The 20,855-nt window shown below is 41.9% G+C and overlaps 3 protein-coding genes across 3 annotated transcripts; 2 read left to right on the top strand and 1 right to left on the bottom strand.

Moving 5' to 3' along the window:
- Positions 1–286: 286 nt before the first annotated feature.
- LOC309706892 (interferon regulatory factor 6-like) lies at positions 287–5,690 on the top strand. The gene is made up of 8 exons (XM_082533880.1): positions 287–614; positions 950–1,128; positions 1,796–1,991; positions 2,081–2,179; positions 2,272–2,532; positions 3,003–3,395; positions 3,600–3,718; positions 3,966–5,690. The coding sequence occupies exons 2-8, from the start codon at positions 955–957 to the stop codon at positions 4,194–4,196; spliced, it is 1,473 nt and encodes a 490-aa protein (XP_082390006.1). The 5' UTR covers positions 287–614; positions 950–954; the 3' UTR covers positions 4,197–5,690.
- LOC309706891 (uncharacterized protein) lies at positions 5,518–9,196 on the bottom strand. Its single transcript, XM_082533879.1, has 2 exons — positions 5,692–9,196; positions 5,518–5,607 (listed from the first exon to the last, which is right to left on the bottom strand). The coding sequence occupies exons 1-2, from the start codon at positions 7,902–7,904 to the stop codon at positions 5,592–5,594; spliced, it is 2,229 nt and encodes a 742-aa protein (XP_082390005.1). The 5' UTR covers positions 7,905–9,196; the 3' UTR covers positions 5,518–5,591.
- Positions 9,197–17,275: 8,079 nt separating this feature from the next.
- Positions 17,276–20,529, top strand: LOC309706101 (interferon regulatory factor 6-like). Its single transcript, XM_082532336.1, has 6 exons — positions 17,276–17,706; positions 18,367–18,562; positions 18,681–18,941; positions 19,429–19,821; positions 20,030–20,148; positions 20,257–20,529. The coding sequence occupies exons 1-6, from the start codon at positions 17,533–17,535 to the stop codon at positions 20,428–20,430; spliced, it is 1,317 nt and encodes a 438-aa protein (XP_082388462.1). The 5' UTR covers positions 17,276–17,532; the 3' UTR covers positions 20,431–20,529.
- The last annotated feature ends 326 nt before the right edge of the window (positions 20,530–20,855 follow it).

Raw genomic sequence — 20,855 nt, 5'->3', positions numbered from 1 at the left:
TTCTTAGCTAAACAAAGCAAGTGTGTGAGTATAAAAAATAAGCATGTAAAGCTGACAGGACACAATTAGTTTAAGTGTTCCCAAAAAGGCCAGCTTTACCCCCCGCCAAAAAAGCTCTTAATATTAATTGTCCCAAAAAGCACGGTGTATCTCGTTCTATTTATTTATTGACATATTATAAATAAATATCAAAAGGAATGTAGAGTATCCAAATTACGAATCTGATCAAATAAATTCCTAAAGGACAAAAATAAAAAATGTCGTTCTCGTCGAGATAAGCTGAGATATTCGTGGAAAAATAAAGTGCCCCGTCCACATGCTTGGTGAAAAACGATCACCCAGCTGCTCAGAAAAGGTGTGCCGCCGGTGTGACGTCACACTCCTACCTGAGTTTCGGTGTGGAAAGGGAAGGACCAAAGGAGTGAGGAACATCAGCCATTCTGAGCTCCAGCTCTCCGCCTGTCGTTGTTATTAGTCGCCTTTCGTCGAACCGGTAATCGGTGAGTTCGCTTCGAGGGGAGATTGGTGGGGAGTTTGGACCCACCGAAGCGCTGTTATTTCCAGCTGCTGGTTAACAGGCCGACGAGATCTCCAACTTCCTGCTTTGCCCACAGGTATGTGTGTCGTCTTTTGTTTTCGTGTTTGCTTGCGTCGGGTGTTTGATTTTTGGACTGGATTGGACTGACACACAGATACTGCACTTCACATATTATTTAAACACACCGTGCAAAATCGTCATACGAGGCCTAGTCTGTAAGTAATCTGGCAAACAACTGAAAGGTCGCTCCGTCTGCCAGAGCTGAAGTCCAGCAGCTCTAAAATGTTTGTTTCCCCCTGATAAGTGCTGCAGCGTAGTTTGCCGTGGGGTGCACTAAAGATCATGGGGGGATGTGGGGGGGTTATTAAGACTTCTGAGGGTGGACTGATTTCACTTGGGTTTTCTCGGCAGTGAGGATGGCAGTCACCCCTCGGCGTGTCCGCCTGAAGCCCTGGCTGGTCGCGCAGGTGGAAAGCGGGCGCTACCCGGGATTGACGTGGCTTGACCGTGAGAACATGCGCTTCAGGATCCCATGGAAACACGCCACACGGCACACACCCCAGCACGAGGATGAGGACACCATCTTTAAGGTAAAGATTCACTAAAAGAGGGGTGTCTGCCTGTGTGTGTGACTTTATTCCTTATACCTGATCAGAACTTGTACTTCTGCAGAGACAGTGAGGAGGTTTAAGCAGGGGTTATGCTAATTCATTCCTGGTTAATATCCTTTTAAAAAAATACCCTCTAATAATAATAATAATAATAAGTAGGACTTTTAATAAAACGTCTGGCTTTGCAGCCCAGTTCTATTTTGTTTCTCTGGGTCATGTTGAATGAAACTTTATGTAGGTGTTTTATTTTATTGTTCTTCTGTAAACCTACCAAATTAAACAGGAGAGGCATAAAGGGAAAAGGTTGTGGCTCATGAGGTTGTTTTCTTTTCTTAAAAAAAATAAATAAGTAAACTTTTTTTTAAAGAAAAGAAAACAGAATTTGATCAGCATAAACTTTGTTGTGACGAGGTGTGTGTACCTCGTGAAAAATTGAGCCTCTGGGCTTGAGTCTTTTCATTCTGACATAGCTGTGAATACATTATACAGCTGTTTCCTGACAAACATGCTGACCCAGCATCACTCAGTAAATAAAGAACACTGGTTTTATTTTTATTTTTTTAAAGTGAGTGCATACTGTGCATAAATAGAAATTAAAATAACTGTGTGATACTGATCCCTTCATTTGGTCTAAATATTCCCCCAGGCATGGGCTGTGGAGACCGGAAAGTTCCAGGAGGGAGTTGACGAACCTGATCCTGCAAAGTGGAAAGCTCAGCTTCGATGTGCCCTGAACAAAAGCAGAGAATTCAACCTCGTCTATGACGGCACCAAAGAGATCCCCATGAATCCTTGGAAGATATATGATGTCTGTGACATCCCTCAGCCCCTCAGCAACCACGGTAAATGAGAGCTCTTTAATGCGGCTCGCTCTCGTCTTTCTTCGTTCATCTTTAATTTTGCAGTATTTGCCACCTCCCTCACTCCGCAGGCTCTTCAGATGCTGGCCCCTGGACACCCGGGGATGATGATGGTCTTGAGGAAGATATTCCAGATACTCCAGAGTCTCTGCCTCCATACCCATCTAATGGTGAATGGCTTTGTCTAAAAACATTACACCTGTTTCTGCAATGTCCAGTTTGATTGCTTATTAACAGTAAATGAATTATTTTCTTCGTGTAGGCACCCCCTCTCCTCTCATTATGTGGTCTCCGATGGGTTCTGAGTCATCCATGCAGCCTCCCAGCTGTCCCCCATCAAACGAGGTCTGGCCCAAAGAGGAGCCTGTTAAACCCTGGCCTAAAGAGGAGCCCGTGGATGTGGAGATGCAGCAAACGACACACGACATGCCCCCAGTTACTCTGCCCGATCCGTCTTTGCAGCCCCCTCCCCTGCCCGACGGCTTGTTTGCCTCTCCCGAAATGTGGATCAGTTCCCTTCCAAGTGAGTGTGAACTGTTGCACCTGCTTGCTTGGCAGACTTCAACTTAAAATAATAATTTGAGCTTTTTGTTGTGGCAGGCTGAGGTGTAGGGGATACCTGCTGTAGCTCCCCAAGTGCAGTTGAACTTCATGACATTTGATTGGTTTAAATTAGGAAAATATAACATCAGAAAACCTCTTCTCTAGACAGCAATACTTGCTGGTTTTATAAAAAGATAGTTTCAACTCCTCTGCTTTAAGCTTGAAGATGTCACTATTCCTGTTGTTGTTTTTAAATAAACAGAACTTTTTATTAATTAATTGAGAATATGTGTCCAGTATGTGCACCATGGTCGTAAAATTGAAGTTTCTGCTTCCCTGTGACCTCTCCTTTTTCAAAAATTAAGCTTAGTTCTTTTTCTGTTTTTACCTAAAATATAGTTTTATTGCATTTTCCTTTTTAACACGCTTCCACCTTCATCTCTGACCCAGTGACAGACCTGGAGGTGCAGTTTCTTTACAGAGGGAAGGAGATGTGTCCTACAGCGACAGTCAGCAACCCGCTAGGCTGCAGGCTGTTCTACGGAGACCTCGGGCCCATGGTCAATCAGGAAGAGCTGTTCGGCCCAGTGAACCTGGAACAGCTACGCTTTCCGACCACGGAGCACATCACCAATGACAAGCAGAGGGTCTTCACTAACCGCCTTCTGGACGTGATGGACAGAGGTCTGATCCTGGAGGTCAACGGCCACGATATCTACGCAGTCCGTCTCTGTCAGTGCAAGGTGTACTGGTCTGGCCCCTGCGCTCCAAATCCAGCTGCTCCGAATCTCATAGAGCGGCAGAGGAAGGTCAAACTGTTCTGTCTTGAGTCTTTTCTCGCTGGTATGTATTAATGTCACTTCTTTTTAATAAATGAGATGCAATGTGTAGTTAAGCATCTTTACACTAACAAAAATGGGAGTTTCAGCGGTTTGGCCCATGCCTTAAGATCAAGGTGGGCAGGTGTGGCCTGCAATGTAAAATGAGTTTGAGCACCTGTGGAAAAGCATTTTTTTTATAAATATATCTTTTTTGTTTGCTGTGCAGGTGTGATAGCTCAACAGCGTGGTCAGGCACCAATCACTCCTGACTATGAGATCAATCTGTGTTTCGGGGAGGAGTGGCCAGATGGAAGACCCAAGGAGAGGAAACTTATCATGGTCCAGGTAAAGAAATGTGTAACATAATTTAATGGTCATCAAAGGACGATGGAGTCGTGTCATCGCATCACGCAGAAATAATTTTTGAGTCTTTTTGCCTATAAAATGTCACTAAGTCATACAAAATGACAGCCAAAAGTTTAAAGAATCTTAAGAAACCAAAGATGATAAGTGTTCTATCTTGAAATTTTTAAACAAAGAAGATTGCGAAGTGTCTTTTCCCAACACTTAACGGCCCTCTTTCACCCTGCAGGTCATTCCAGTGGTGGCCAGAATGATAAGCGAGATGTTTTCTAGTGACAACACGCGATCACTTGACAGCGGCAGCATCCGCCTCCAGATTTCCATCCCAGACATCAAGGATAACATTGTGACCCACCTAAAGCAGCTTTACTGCCTGCTACAGACCCACCAGAGCCCGGAAAACTGGGCGTTGCCACCTGGCTCAGCCCTGAACATCCCCCCAGCACTGCAGACTCAGTGAAACGCGTAAACCTGTGAACTAATAATCACCGATCAGCCACAACATTAAAACCACATGCCTTATGTACAGTGTAGGTCTCTGTTGTGCTGCGTAAACAGCTCTTGCTCGTTGGGAAATGTACAGGCGATGTCTGGGTGTGTCCTGGGATGTTGGAACTGCGTTCTTTGTGTCCTGTGTCAACTCCATGGGCTCTTTAATTAAAGTTACTCGAGTGGTTTTTAAGCACTTTCCACCGAGTCATTGCCAAAGTAATGTAGTATTGTGTATAGAACAACCTTTAGGGGGGAGGTACACGTCAAAGTAAGATGAACGGGCTGAATGATTCCCAGCAGACTGTTGCATTGTAGCAATGATGTCATTCACATCAGCTGTCAGTGGTTTTAATGTTGTGTCTCATCGGTGTTTATCTACACTTCATCTGACGGTTACCTACTGTAAGCAGGGAACTGCTTACAATCATATTCAGAAGTGTACTCAATACTGTAGGATTTATACCCTTTTCAAATTTTCTCTAGTATAAATGTGCCGTGTTTGTGCTTTTCTCTATATAAAAGTTGTGCCTTGAAGCCTGCATTACTCAATATCTGCAGAAACCACAGACTGATGCTGTGGTTTCACTGGCCAAAGTCCTGCTTGTTGCAAGGCAACATTTAACAGAGTTAATGAGTTACAGATATCACGCTGTGCCTTATTTATCCTGAAAGGGTCCTAGAGCCTGCTATTCATGAGGGGCAGAATGCTTTTTATCGTTTTCAGTTTAAATATTTTGAAGCTACGTGTTTAGCACGAGATTTATAGATTTTGGAAAAATAGATAAATGTGAATTAAAGTTTGGATTAATAGATTTTTCTACAGTTCATGCATGACTACAGTTCAGTGGTGCCCAGCTACTTGAGATCGGTGTGGAAAAAAAAACAACTTTGTTTTCTTTTTATATGTATGAGTTTCGTGGTCGCTGGCCCATACACAGCAAAATCTCCAGTGTTAAATAAACACTAGAGAGTGTCTATATGGGTCCACACCTGAGTGTTAAATTAACACTCAACAGAAATGCTGCAGTATATGGTCATATGTTTTAGTGACACCCAAATGACCTGACTGTCAGAGATTTACAGTTAACAAACAGTCAGGTGAATAAACAACAATGAGACACTTGTGTAGGTTAACGTGCTGCACGGGTGAAAAGCTCAGAGCAAATCACACCGAACTGCAGTATTCGTTTATTTTTATAGGTTACATCGTCAATATGCAAATATAATCACATTTCCTGTCCCGCAGGTCCTGGTGTGTGTGTGTGTCACACAGAGTATGTGTGTTGCAGGTCAATTTCTAAGAATAATATAATGCAAGTCAACTTCTGCGGATATGTATTTCTGTGCTGGTCTCTTGTCAGTGTCACAGGGTCAGCTTCCTGTCAAAACAGAAAACTGGTGAAATATGTATAACATAACTTTTGAAGCATAAGCAAATAAAACAAAAACTCCCTAACACTGACCATGCATGATCATGTGCTAACTGTAGCACATGCCACCGCAGACTTGTCGGAACCACCATCTGCTGCACTGCGCTCCAGTCTTCTCCAAGCCTTGGGGTCCACTTGCGCATCAATAAACCTTCCCAAACGAAAAATGTCTGCTTCTTGCTCCCCTCACCACCCTTATCCTGAGCTGCAGCAGTAAAACACTTAACTAATGAAGGGTCTTCTTTCTGAGCCTTCACAAGTGCTTCCCGGGTGAGCAGAAAAGGAGCTCCAGACTCAGGAGCTGGCTCAACCACACTTTGAGCTGCCTCTAAGGCTCCATTATCTCCCTCATCAGTACAGGGCATCACATCCTTCTCTAGAATAGAGCCAATCACTGATTCTGACAAATCAACCCCCCCACCTTGTTGCTGGGCACGTGAACGAGTCAGAACGCTCACCGGGAACACATCCGGGTGCTGCAGGCTGAGGGCATCTAACACAGGCTCTATAACAGGATTGTTGGTCACCTCAGGGGTAGGATAAACTTTCCCACCCGCGATATCATTTCCCATTATAAAATCCACCCCATTAATCGGGAAAGAAGGCCGCACACCCACTGAGAAGAAACCACTCACCAGCTCACTCTGTACCCAAATACAATGGAGGGGAGCAGGCACAAAACTCATCCCAACACCTCTTACAATGATGCTAGAGTCACAGTCAGACTTCTCATTAAATTCAAGCACACTAGCTAGTATGAGGGACTGTGAGCCACCAGTATCACGCAGAATGGTCACTTCATGCTTATCCTTGGTCTTACCAGAAAGCGAAACTGTCCCCTTAAAAATGAAGGGCTTAAAACACTCATCCGGGGTCTCAGGGGAGGGGGGCCTACTGACAGGAGGCATGGTTTTAATCAGCCCGACCCCTTTTGGTTTACGTGAAGTCGAGACTGATTGTTTCCGTTTATAAGCTTCACAATCTGCGATCAGGTGGCCAGACTTAAAACAGAAAAAACACTTTCGGTCTGCCTTGGGACGAAACACAAGTACCTCACTCTTTGGGTGCTGTGCAACTGGCACCTCGCTAGCCTTCACTGGGGCATTGCGCCGGTCATACCTACTGACACTGGTTTTATGGACGAGCGCAAACTCATCAGCCAGCGTCGCAGCCTGCTGTAGCGAGGAAACCTTCTGTTCATTAATATATACTGCGATGCGCTCAGCAATGCAGTTCTTAAATTCCTCTATGAGCATTAGTTCCTGGATCGAAGCCAGGTCAGTGGCTTTGCAGGCCGCACACCACCGATCGAAAAGAACACCTTTTTCCCTGGCGAAATCAAGATAAGACTGACCCTGTCCCCTTTTCAACCCCCGGAAACGCTGCCTATAGGCTTCTGGGACCAGCTCATAAGCCAGCAGGATAGCACTTTTCAGCTTGTCATAGTCCAAGCTGTCCTCAGCCGACAACGAGGAACAAACTTCTTGAGCCTTACCTGCCAGCTTACATTGGAGCAAAATGGCCCACGAATCCCGTGGCCAGTGCAAGGCCGTGGCTATTCGTTCAAACGACTCGAAGCAGCTGTCGACCTCAGTGTCACGGAACATCGGAACCAGACAACTGTTTTTCCCTACATCAAACGGTGTGTCTGCCTGACGAATGGAGGCAGTCGGAGGAAGGGAAGCCTGCCGGAGTTCCAGCTGTCGCAACTTAACAGCTGTCTCTGCCTCCACCTCCACCTTTTTTAATTCGACCTCCCTGGCTCTAGCAAGCTCTGCGTCTAAACGCCTAAGCTCCAACTCTTTCTTTAGCTGGAACTCCCTCTCATGATCCTCCTTTTCCAACTGGAGACGAGCCAGGCGTACACAGAGCTTAGCATCCTGCTTCGAGCCTACACTTGATTCAATGGAGAGAGGTTCGAAGCGAGGCAATGTCATGGGTTTGTCCTCAGGCAGCCCCTGAGCAACAGGTGTCGATACCAATGGACCTACAGCTTGAGCTGGCACCTGCGGAACAGGCTGAGACGCTGCACCATGCTCAAGTGGACTGGCAGACACTGGCAAGGCCACTATCCCTTTCTCCACCAAGCCAGACACAAGAGCAGCTTTCAGCTCAGCCTTACGCAGAGCTGTGGAGACAGAAATGCTATAAAATGTTGCCACCTCATGCAAATCCCTCTTCCTACAGGCGTCCAGTTGGACAAGCGAGGGGTTTTCCTTAAACACGGCAATATCAAAGGTAGCCATTAACTCTAAAACAAAAACTACCTGAGGCTAACAATAACAACAAAGAAGCACCACCTCCAATACACAAATGAAAAACAGGCGGGAAATGTGTGGCCACAGGTTAACCAATAAATAAAAATACCGCCGACCCTCTGCCCAGACCTGCCTACTAAAATCTTAGCCTAGTTAGCTTCTGGAGTGTACCAGGCTCGAGGCAACTTTAAAGGCTAAGCATCAAGTGCACAAAGCACCGACAAGCCTACCCCCGACAGGGAACTGATCCCCACCCGGGATTACTCCGAAAATAATAAAGGAAAAATAAAAGATGAGTGCCTGAAGGAGGAGCTTACGCTCAGCTAGACACTCCCCTTTTGCTAACTGGAGAGAGTGCAGCAGATACAATACAACTAACCAGGCCACCGGCAAACAACCCACTAAAACTCAATTGCTGTTCCTTCCATTCATATCCCGGACGAGCCCCCACATTGTTACGTTCCCCCCGAAGGGGTCTAGGCATGTGAGTGAGGGGACTAGTAACAAATGAGTCCAGAATCAGAATGAAAAGGAAAACAGACAGAGTTGTTCTGTATTAATATAGCTTTATTACAAATGGTACAGGTGTATTACAAACGACATTAACTTAAAGAGCCGGCAACGCCATTTTACCAACAATGCCAAAGAAACAAAGGAAACACTCGCAGCAACAAAAGGCAAGAAGACTACTAAACAAAAAAGGGAGGCACTTCCCACCCTACTCCTCACAACGGGGAGACACTCTCAGGGCCCACAAGCCCATCTACTCACTAGTCAGAAGGAGGCTGTCTGTCCAAAACCTAGCACAAAAACATGTAGAGCCACAGAGGGAAAAAACCACCCTGCTCACAGCTCATCCCCAGTTTAAATAGCCTCAGAGGTGATTGCTGACTGGAGTCAGGTGGCAAACGAGGCTAATCAGAAGCAGCTGTGTCCTGGGGAGAGGAGAGTGAGAGAGACAGAGGGGGTAGGAGTGGCAAGAGAGGAGGAGGCGGGGAGAGCGGGCAAACACCCCACCCACACACTCCCACAGCCTCACAGGACGTAATATTGGAAAACATTAGAAAAACTTCAAGCAAAGATATGATTGCGCTATAACGTGTTGTAAAAGTAATCAACTCTTTCTCTCCATTAATGTATGCAAGGTGCTTGAACAAAACAAATCACAAGAGTTATATTCAACCCTCTGGATAATTGTTCAGTTAGCTATTAGCTCACATTGGAACATTACATTTGTGTGATAAATGCATGTTTTTAATCTTAAATAAATCTTTGATATTACTGAAGGAAAACCTTCATTCCTTGGTGTGACTTTCTTAAGGATAGTGAAGGATGAGAAACGTGGAAGCAGGATACTCATAAATTTGATTTTGGCTAAAAGGGGTCAAAAGTCTTAAACAGATGAGCTAACCCCTTAAAGTAACCTGTAACAGCATTTTATCTACTCTGCATCACAGTTTAACAACCTGTGGGTATTTGGGGTTGATTACAGCTGGTAGCAGAGTAATAATTTGTAGAAGTATGTTTCCTTTACACTGATATTCAGTTTTATAAAACACTTTATACTTTTTACTTTGTATTTCATAACATTTTAGAAGGATTTAATTTGTGATGCTCATATAGTCAATTCAAAGCTGCAGTTACTCGTTGTTATTAATATACACTGTTATCAGTATATTAATAATGTACTTGATTGGTCTAAAGTGCATTATAGTAAACTCACTCCAGTAAGCTTAAAAATGGAGAAATTATAATGAGTAAACATAAAATTCTTGATAAAAATATTCTGATTTTCTGACAATAGTGTTGAGATAAAGTTTAGGCCTTCAGTTTGTCCGAGCATTACAATAACTAAGTACATGATGTGGTTTAAAATTTACATTTTATTTTCATGTCATCCAGCAACAGACACAGTTAGATACATTAATTTTTGGACAATAATACATTTTTCGGTGCACCACCACAGTGGATTTTAGACCAGATAATCAATATCTAATTGGAGTGCCGACTTTCAGCTTTAATTCAGTGGGTTTAAATTTCTGAGTTAACTATTGGAGATACATCGTTCTCAGAAGTACTTGGACAATTAAGTGATAAACTGTTTCAAGGTCAAGTAAAGCCTGCTTACTTGTTATTTCAAACTAACTAATCAGATAAAAGATCTGGAGTTGATTTCAGGTCTTGAACTTTCATTTGCTATTGTTAACTGGAATTCTAAACATGTGGTCCAAAGACATGTCCATGTAAGTAAAGAAAGCCATCATTAGGCTGAACAATCAAAATAAACCAGTCCGAGAAACAGAAAAAGGAGTGGCCAAATCAGCAGTCATGTACACTCTTAAATGGAACCAGTGGAGCAAGGTCATTAGCGTTTATTAATCATGTGACTGCTGATAGACGTAGCAGGGTGGATTGTGAAGTATACAGGGTTATACTCTCTGCTCAAATTCAGCCAAATGCCGCAAAACTGTGCACACAGTATTTCACAGTGTGAGTGAATGATGACACAAAAGGAAAAAAAGAAATAGTTTCTCAGGGCAAAGAAATGGGATATTCTTCAGTGGCCAAGTCGGCTATCTGATTCCAGCCCCAAAGAGCGTGCTTTTTATTTATTAGATTCAAAACTGAATGCAGCAGCTGAAGGTAGCTGCAGTAAAAGGCCTAACGGAGCATCTCAGTGAAGGAAACACAGCACTTGGTAATGTCCATGGGTTCTACACTTCAAACTGTCCCACAGACCTTACATTTAAAACTACTTCAGGTTGTTCACATCATTTTGTGCTTCTAAAAACAGGAGACTGTATATGATAATAGAGTCCAACACTTGGCTGTTTTGTTGTTGCTGATTCCTTTCACTATTTGATATGTTTTCTGGTGTTTTTGTGTTAAGATTTAGCTGCTGAAACAGATGAACTGATTGATGCCTCGGTGCTCATCTTCAAGGTTCTCTCTTTCAAATGTTAAATTTAAAGAAAGGTTTTAATAGATATCCAACAACAGCTACGATCTAGAGAGGTACAACTAACACAATAACTTAGATCCCTGTCACCCAACATATAGAGCTCTTACCTTAAAGACCTCATAGTACTCTTACCACATACTGACTGGTTCCAGCCCTCGCCTGCAGCCTGTGAAAATATTTTACACTTTTTTATTGTGAAGGTCTCCTCCACAGGTCTCAAATCTCTCCTTCATGACCCCTCAGTCTCTACTTCCTGCGCTGCTGTCTTTGACAGGTTTGAGCCCGTGACTCTCTTCTCTTTAAAGGAGATTTTTGGTCGTTTTAAGCCTGCAGGGTCTCCAAGGATGTCCCTCCTCGACTCTTAAAAGAGGTGTGACCAGCAGTTGGACCTTTGGTTCTTGAGCTGGTAAAACACAGTCTGATGTTAGTTTGATGCCCTAAAGATTTTAAACATGCTCTAGTCAAACCCCTGATTAAAAAACCTGCTCTTGATCCTGCAATTTTTGCAAATTACAAGCCTATCTCCAAACTACCTTTTCTTTCCAGAATTCTTGAAAAGATAGCTCACAGCTAATTAATGACATTCCTGGAAAATGATTTAGACGTTTTCCAATCTGGTTTTAAACCCTCACATAGCACTGAATCAGCCCTTTTAAAAGTTTTTAATGACATATTTTTAGCTACTGACGCTGGGAACTGTTGTTCATGTGCTTTTAGATTTGACGGCTGCGTTTGATACAGTGGATTGTGCCATTTTACTCTCTTGTTTGGAGCACCGGGTGGGCATTAGGGGCACAGCACTGGAGTGGTTCAGGTCCTGCTTGGCTGGGTGAACTTTTTGTGTCTGTCTCTGTGACCATGTGTCGTCCCCCGCTCCTCTCTTGTGTGGTGTCCCACAGGGCTCAGTTCTAGAGCCCCTCCTCTTTTCTTTGTATCTGGTCCCTCTTGGTTCTATACTGAGAAAACATGGCATTGCATTTCATCTCTATGCTGATGACTGTCAGATCTATGTCCCTCTAAAGAAAAAAGGCACATATTCCATACAGCCATTACTTCAGTGTCTTGATGACATTAGGGTTGGATGTCTCTTAACCTTTAAAATTTTAATGACAAAAAGACTGAGGTGATGGTTTTTGGTAGCCCCACTGAGACCCCCAATGTGTTTTTAGATACCTTGGCCCAGTATAATAAGCCATCTGTCACAAACCTGGGGGTCAAAGTGGACTCTGAACTGAAGCTTGACAGTTGGATTAAAGCTTCTTTCATCTTAGGCAGCTGGTCTGCCTTTAGAGATTAGACAGGCCTGTTTTTTAAATCACTCCTGAAAACCCATCTCTTCACCCTGGCCTTTGACACTTTTTGAGATGTTGGTTTTAGTTTATTTTCATTTTGGTTGTTTTAGTTTATTCTATGCGGTTTTATCTTGTTTTTAAATATAGGGCTGTTTTAATTTTTGTGTATTATGTATTTTATTTTCTACTGTTTTGTTTTATTCTATTGTTCTTAATTTATTTACTGTACCGCACTTTGTCCTGTGCTGGGCATTTTAAAGTGCTTTATAAATAAAGTTGGATTGGATTGGATTTTAAAATATACAACGTAGGCCTCTGTGAATCACTTTTCCAGCGTTGATGTACTTTTACATGAAATAAACTCAGGCATATTAACTGAATTTAACTTAAGATTTCACAGAACTCACTTCATTTTGCACACTAAGCTCTGGCAACTTATGCTTTAAGTAAGTATCTCTGCTTAATGTAACTGTTGCACAAACATAAGTTGCTTTTTTTCTCTGAGGCATGCTTGAGTTGCTTTTTTTTGGTAAACATAAGATATGAAATGAGATTTAAATCTCAATGAGACTTTTCACCTGGATAAATAAAGGATAATAAGGTAGCTTTCACATAGTGTAGGGCCAGATTTAACTTAAGTATATTTTTTATAAATTACAGGATGAGGAATATACGCATTAAAATATAGAATGTAGTTATGTAAGCGCAGTTTTGGCACAATGCTTTAATTGATTGTTTTTATTTTATTGCTGTCCAGAAAACCAGTCCGTCCTTTAAAAAAAGAAAAAAAGTCTGTCTGTAGCAGCAGGTCGTCATGGAGACAAGCTGGTCCATCCAGTTCCTCTGTACTCGATGGAAGGTGATCGTGGCCATGATTTTCATTGAAATGTGAGGAATGTGTGGTGTGAATGCGCTTTTAATGGTTTACCTGCTTGACAGCACTGGACTTACTGCCCAGGATGAGACGGCAGTAACAGAGAGTTACTCACAGCATGAGCGTCATTCACTTAGTTACCAATTACCACAAATTGCTGTTTTTTATTTAACTGAGCTTCTTCCTTTTTTCCACTTGCTTCCACTGCAACTTTAGCTATGAATCATGAAAAGACAGACGGCTTACAGGCACTGAAGTAAAAGGAAATGAAGACCTAAAAAACACAAATATTTTTTGCATTCCATTATGATGTGGTGTAAACTGGCTGGAAGTGGAAATGAAAGCACTGATGAGATCTTAAAATTTACTGAATCAAAGAATGTGTGCAACGAAGCAGTTTCGGTGCATGGCAGCATCGTAGACCCACACTGTAGCTTTCATTTTCATTATTACTGCAAAAAGTGTTCACAGGAAGATCTGCGGCTTCTCCCGACGAATGAAGGCACTGTTGGTGTGAATCCTGATGCTGAGTTTTAGTTCAAATCTTTGTTGTTCACCACTGTGTGTCGTCAGGGGGCTGTTATATATATACCTCTATCTCCATTTGTTACTGTCCTTTCATTCTATTGTTTGAGAATAGTGACTTTTGTGTATTTATGTATGAGTTTCTTTTAATTCATGAAAGCTCACTTTGTCTACTCTGCATTCCTATGAAGTTTTTCAAAACCTGTTTCAGTGTAATGAGGTATGTCAAAGAAAGTTGGTGCTTCTTGTGGCTAATTTGATTATTAGTGTATCATTCTCCTTGTTAAAGAAACCTTCTCTGGTGACGGAAGCAGTAGTCTAATGAAACCAAAACTATATGCATACCTGCTGCTAAGTGAGAGCTTAGAACACAGTGTACCGCCTTTAATACAGCGTATCACTGTTACATGTGGTATTATTTTGGATAGTAGCGCAGTAAATGGGTAAGTTGAGAGATCACAGAGAGAAGACTGGAGAAAGGACATGTGTTATTATAGGGAAATATTCTGAGTGCTTCTTGAATGTAGTTCTTATCAACATCTGCATAAAAACAGTAGCAGCAGAAGACTCACTGTGTTGGCTGAGGGACTTCAGGCCAGCTGATTTCACCTGTGGGACAGTGACAGGACTACAACCCGAGGAAGAAGATTATCCACGCGTACTCAGTCCTGATTTATAGTTTATGCTGCTGTTTTATCAACATAAAATTAAATGAAGTTTTTCACTCTTTCAACCATTCGAGTAGGAATTACAACATCGCCTCTTCCAAACTGAACTATCTCAACAACTTCTGGATATTTTGCTAATTTGTTCCGATTATTTGTTTTTTCTCGTGAACCATGATTAAATGTTTCAGCTTTGATGTTACAATAATTTTGCTTGTTTTTTTTTTAGCACAGACATATTGAAGAAAAAAGGAAAAGAAGGAGGAATGCATTAGCTTTGAGTAAACATAAAGAGTTGCATAAATCCACACCCTTTTTGATAAATAATACTTCCTATCAATAACAACCAAAATGCTCAATAATGCCTACAGAGGGAGAATTATATAAAGCAGCGATAACTGACACTAAGCTGACACCTGCTGGTTGACAAATGTAACAATGAAGCAGTCAGTTTGAGTCACTTGTTAACCCGGATCTCCTGTGTCATATTTATTCACCGTAATTCCAGGAAGTCAGAAGAAGACAACATGACCGATGTGTGAAATGAAACAAAATGTCACAACTGCAGCGACTGCATCCCAGGTTGTGGTGATATCTTCATGAAGCAAAAAGAGTACACAGAGAAACCGATTTCTAGCTGCACTATTTTACTACTAGATTGTTATTAACTGAGCCAAGCAGGTTATGTTTTTGCAACCGTTTGTGAGTGCGTGCCATAATTTTGTCTGTGAACTTTAGAGCTTGAAGAGTTGTGAATGAATTTTGATAAAACCTTGTAGGAGAGTGGAGTCATGTAAACAATTAACACTGAGGTGTATGCAAGCCAAAGTGTACCCAAAGACTTATAAGTGTGGTGTATAGTGTTAACATGTTGAAAGATTTAAAATCTCCTGTCATATTTAACCTTTGACCTCTCCTTCAAGGTCAATAGATTGATCTGAAGGGCAAAGTGCTAATAAAGGGACATAGAATTAATTCATTGCTTTTTGCCATTGTTTGCATTGGCAACATACAGACAATCAAATATTGGGATACTAAATATCACATTACTTTATTGTGGCTTGTTATTTCGATTACAGTAACAGGTTATAACTGTTTACAATAAGAAAAGTAAAGTATTGTATTTAAAAAAAAACAAAATAAACTTGTGATCAAAATCTTTTTTCACATGATATTTTTGTTACAAACCTTTAAATGAATTTTACTAAAGAATGAATTGAATGCTACATGTGTGCTATCCATCATCCATCAATCCTCTTCCACTTATCATAAGTCAACAGTTAAAAGTAATATTTTCAAATATAAAAAATACAAAAGTAAATACTGCCCAGGCAGTGAGCTGCCTTGACGAAGGTCTGCAGAATGCTCAAAGTGCTTCATATTACTGTCCACTCTTAGATTTTAGTTCAGACTTTTTAAAAAATTATTTATTTATTTATTTGTATGAGGGAGTGTTTGGACATGAGAGACATTGTTCAAGAATCCAAGAAAATCAGAACAAATGATCTGAAAGTGAATTTTTGTGTGTATAAGCTATCTACTGATACCACTGTTTTAAGCCGTAGAGGCTTGCTTTAGTGGGACACCATTTCAGTCTTCAGATTCACTGTCTGCCAATTCCTGTATGACTTCTATCCAGTGTTTATTATGCATTACAAACTTGGCAGTATTGTTTGACACATCAGAGGTAGAAGGGATGGTGCAATGGTGTGAGAGCCACAACCTAATGCTAAATGTTAGTGAAACTAAAGAAACTGTTTTGATATTAGATGTAAAAGAGATCATAGTTTGGTCTTAATTGGTGAACAGAAGGTTGGGCAGGTAACAATATTTAAGTAGACGTTAACTTACAGTTTGTCAGTTATAGTAGTTTCATCATGTGAATCCAAAATGCTGACTTTATCTAATTTGCAGTAATTACATGCAACTTTTCCATGTAATTTTGAACAGTTTTTAAATGTTCATTTTAATGGAATCCGGTAGAATGAAATACTTGATTGGTACATTCAGTTTATACCAAGCAGGATGTCCTTAATGATTATTTATGTGAATGAATAAACATTTTATTTAATATATTTCCATTGCATTTTACTCACACATACTCCGGCCAGTGTTTTTGTTAAATCTATTATCCGACATGCAGAAAAATGCAGCATTTCATTGAAACGTGCAAACATACATTGTAAAAACAGTATCTAAGGCAAAAATGAATTTGGACAGTTCTCTGAAGCTTGGAAGTCAGTATTTGGCAGGATGATTTTCATATGAACACCCTCTCTTACGCAAGCTGTTTTGTAATTTTTAACTAGTCTTCAGAACTGTTGTACCTCTCTCCTAACACCATACCCACACTCAACATGATTTGAACCAAGAATTTCAAATTTGGATTCCTCACATCATAACAGCTGTTGCCACTGACTTTCACTGAATTCCAGTTCTTGTGTAATTTGGATTTCAGTGAACAGGAGACGGATCAACTGAAGAGTCAAATTCATCCCTCCGTCATGTCTTTTTTTTTTTAAACTTATTTCTTGTGGACATGACTTTCAGGTACTGTTCATCTGATGTAGATAGTTGTTGTTGTTTTTTTATTGTTGGCATTTTTTTTATAGCTTCAACTAAAGAAATTGGAACAATTATGTGTTTTTGCAGCAGGCTGCTAGTAACTAAGTAGCTAAAGGTACAATTTAGAACGCATTGCTGCATCTATTCCCAATTTCCACTTCTACATATAAAGAAATGAGTGATTGCGCAGGACTTTTGCTTGTATCTCAGTTCTTGGAGTGCCTCCCACTATTTTATCTATGAAATCGTCTATTAAACCCTTTGCAGCCCCTAAGGTCACATTTATGTTGGGAGAAACTGGAAACATCTGTTAACCGAACTGGATCAGACAGATCGTGGTGATACTGCAGGCAGTTGGCAGTAAACTGACCCTATCGCCCCAAGCAAAAGAAAACCAAAAAAAAACAACAACCCACAATTAGCATCACACAGGAAGCAACAAGCACATAATGTATGCTGTGCCAACACCGGGAAAAATCACAAAAGCGGGCCAATTGACACGCTTTCTGCAGTCCATGAGCAGTTTCAGGGAGTGGTTTGATATTGTCGGCCTGTTTTTGGCTCCTAATGGTGATTAGGATCATCATCAACCGTCCAGACAAACTCATTGTGTGCATTGTTTTGTTTTTTTCGTCGAAACTCCTGCCAGCTGGGGGGGGGGGGGGGGGGGGTATTAAGCTATTAAGACTTCTGAGGGTGGACTGATTTCACTTGGATTTTCTCGGCAGTGAGGATGGCAGTCACCCCTCGGCGTGTCCGCCTGAAGCCCTGGCTGGTCGCGCAGGTGGAAAGCGGGCGCTACCCGGGATTGACGTGGCTTGACCGTGAGAACATGCGCTTCAGGATCCCATGGAAACACGCCACACGGCACACACCCCAGCACGAGGATGAGGACACCATCTTTAAGGTAAAGATTCACTAAAAGAGGGGTGTCTGCCTGTGTGTGTGACTTTATTCCTTATGCCTGATCAGAACTTGTACTTCTGCAGAGACAGTGAGGAGGTTTAAGCAGGGGTTATGCTAATTCATTCCTGGTTAATATCCTTTTAAAAAATACCCTCTAATAATAATAATAATAATAAGTAGGACTTTTAATAAAACGTCTGGCTTTGCAGCCCAGTTCTATTTTGTTTCTCTGGGTCCTGTCGAATGAAATTTTATGTAGGTGTTTTATTTTATTGTTCTTCTGTAAACCTACCAAATTAAACAGGAGAGGCATAAAGGGAAAAGGTTGTGGCTCATGAGGTTGTTTTCTTTTCTTAAAAAAAAAAAAATAAGTAAACTTTTTTTAAAGAAAAGAAAACAGAATTTGATCAGCATAAACTTTGTTGTGACGAGGTGTGTGTACCTCGTGAAAAATTGAGCCTCTGGGCTTGAGTCTTTTCATTCTGACATAGCTGTGAATACATTATACAGCTGTTTCCTGACAAACATGCTGACCCAGCATCACTCAGTAAATAAAGAACACTGGTTTTATTTATTTTTTGTGAGTGCATACTGTGCATAAATAGAAATTAAAATAACTGTGTGATACTGATCCCTTCATTTGGTCTAAATATTCCCCCAGGCATGGGCTGTGGAGACCGGAAAGTTCCAGGAGGGAGTTGACGAACCTGATCCTGCAAAGTGGAAAGCTCAGCTTCGATGTGCCCTGAACAAAAGCAGAGAATTCAACCTCGTCTATGACGGCACCAAAGAGATCCCCATGAATCCTTGGAAGATATATGATGTCTGTGACATCCCTCAGCCCCTCAGCAACCACGGTAAATGAGAGCTCTTTAATGCGGCTCGCTCTCGTCTTTCTTCGTTCATCTTTAATTTTTTCTGCAATGTCCAGTTTGATTGCTTATTAACAGTAAATGAATTATTTTCTTCGTGTAGGCACCCCCTCTCCTCTCATTATGTGGTCTCCGATGGGTTCTGAGTCATCCATGCAGCCTCCCAGCTGTCCCCCATCAAACGAGGTCTGGTCCAAAGAGGAGCCTGTTAAACCCTGGCCTAAAGAGGAGCCCGTGGATGTGGAGATGCAGCAAACGACACACGACATGCCCCCAGTTACTCTGCCCGATCCGTCTTTGCAGCCCCCTCCCCTGCCCGACGGCTTGTTTGCCTCTCCCGAAATGTGGATCAGTTCCCTTCCAAGTGAGTGTGAACTGTTGCTAAGACACGAGTCTTGCACCTGCTTGCTTGGCAGACTTCAACTTAAAATAATAATTTGAGCTTTTTGTTGTGGCAGGCTGAGGTGTAGGGGATACCTGCTGTAGCTCCCCAAGTGCAGTTGAACTTCATGACATTTGATTGGTTTAAATTAGGAAAATATAACATCAGAAAACCTCTTCTCTAGACAGCAATACTTGCTGGTTTTATAAAAAGATAGTTTCAACTCCTCTGCTTTAAGCTTGAAGATGTCACTATTCCTGTTGTTGTTTTTAAATAACCAGAACTTTTTATTAATTAATTGAGAATATGTGTCCAGTATGTGCACCATGGTCGTAAAATTGAAGTTTCTGCTCTTCTGTGACCTCTCCTTTTTCAAAAATTAAGCTTAGTTCTTTTTCTGTTTTTACCTAAAATATAGTTTTATTGCATTTTCCTTTTTAACACGCTTCCACCTTCATCTCTGACCCAGTGACAGACCTGGAGGTGCAGTTTCTTTACAGAGGGAAGGAGATGTGTCCTCCAGCGACAGTCAGCAACCCGCTAGGCTGCAGGCTGTTCTACGGAGACCTCGGGCCCATGGTCAATCAGGAAGAGCTGTTCGGCCCAGTGAACCTGGAACAGCTACGCTTTCCGACCACGGAGCACATCACCAATGACAAGCAGAGGGTCTTCACTAACCGCCTTCTGGACGTGATGGACAGAGGTCTGATCCTGGAGGTCAGCGGCCACGATATCTACGCAGTCCGTCTCTGTCAGTGCAAGGTGTACTGGTCTGGCCCCTGCGCTCCAAATCCAGCTGCTCCGAATCTCATAGAGCGGCAGAGGAAGGTCAAACTGTTCTGTCTTGAGTCTTTTCTCGCTGGTATGTATTAATGTCACTTCTTTTTAATAAATGAGATGCAATGTGTAGTTAAGCATCTTTACACTGACAAAAATGGGAGTTTCAGCGGTTTGGCCCATGCCTTAAGATCAAGGTGGGCAGGTGTGGCCTGCAATGTAAAATGAGTTTGAGCACCTGTGGAAAAGCATTTTTTTTTTTATAAATATATATTTTTTTGTTTGCTGTGCAGGTGTGATAGCTCAACAGCGTGGTCAGGCACCAAGCACTCCTGACTATGAGATCAATCTGTGTTTCGGGGAGGAGTGGCCAGATGGAAGACCCAAGGAGAGGAAACTTATCATGGTCCAGGTAAAGAAATGTGTAACATAATTTAAGTGGTCTATCTTGAAATTTTTAAACAAATAAGCTTGCGAAGTGTCTTTTCCCAACACTTAACGGCCCTCTTTCACCCTGCAGGTCATTCCAGTGGTGGCCAGAATGATAAGTGAGCTGTTTTCTAGTGACGACAACACGCGATCACTTGACAGCGGCAGCATCCGCCTCCAGATTTCAATGGAAGACATCAAGGACAACATTGTGACCCAGCTAAAGCAGCTTTACTGCCTGCTACAGACCCACCAGGGTCTGTAGCAGGCAATAAAGTAATGGGTTTGTTCTGAAATGGATGCTGCTGCTGCACTTTGGGTCTGAATTGTTTTATGGCTTGTTGAACGTAACTGTATTTAGCCTGTGATCGCATGTTTATTTTATCAATAAAAGCGTGACTGTGAATTTGTGTGAAATCCTTTCAAAAATACAAATCATGCTCGTCTTTGAGCCATAAGAGTAAAATGCACTTTATTAGTTCCATGATGTCATCACTCGGCTGCTGCAGATGTGTCAGCTGCACATCAACGATATGGATCTCCTGCTCTGTCACATCCCAAACGTGCTCTGTTGGATTTGGATCTGTGGACTGTGAGTACAGTGAGCATAGATCCTCACAGACCTCTGAAGAGGTCATGCATATGTACTCAGTACTTTGTTTGGGCCCCTTTTGCATGAATTACTGCATC

This window comes from Aulonocara stuartgranti (assembly GCF_965226115.1).
Source record: "Aulonocara stuartgranti genome assembly, chromosome: 5".
In the NCBI taxonomy this organism is placed as follows: Eukaryota; Metazoa; Chordata; class Actinopteri; order Cichliformes; family Cichlidae; genus Aulonocara; species Aulonocara stuartgranti.
This window is presented reverse-complemented; position numbering and strand designations above follow the sequence as displayed.

Coding starts and splice junctions, on each gene's coding strand:
- LOC309706892 (XM_082533880.1), top strand. CDS start 955: ATGGCAGTCACCCCTCGGCGTGTCCGCCTGAAGCCCTGGCTGGTCGCG. Junction 1,129..1,795: donor ATGAGGACACCATCTTTAAG/GTAAAGATTCAC, acceptor ATATTCCCCCAG/GCATGGGCTGTGGAGACCGG. Junction 3,396..3,599: donor TCTTGAGTCTTTTCTCGCTG/GTATGTATTAAT, acceptor TTTGCTGTGCAG/GTGTGATAGCTCAACAGCGT.
- LOC309706891 (XM_082533879.1), bottom strand. CDS start 7,904: ATGGCTACCTTTGATATTGCCGTGTTTAAGGAAAACCCCTCGCTTGTC.
- LOC309706101 (XM_082532336.1), top strand. CDS start 17,533: ATGGCAGTCACCCCTCGGCGTGTCCGCCTGAAGCCCTGGCTGGTCGCG. Junction 18,563..18,680: donor TCAGCCCCTCAGCAACCACG/GTAAATGAGAGC, acceptor TTCTTCGTGTAG/GCACCCCCTCTCCTCTCATT. Junction 18,942..19,428: donor GTGGATCAGTTCCCTTCCAA/GTGAGTGTGAAC, acceptor TCTCTGACCCAG/TGACAGACCTGGAGGTGCAG.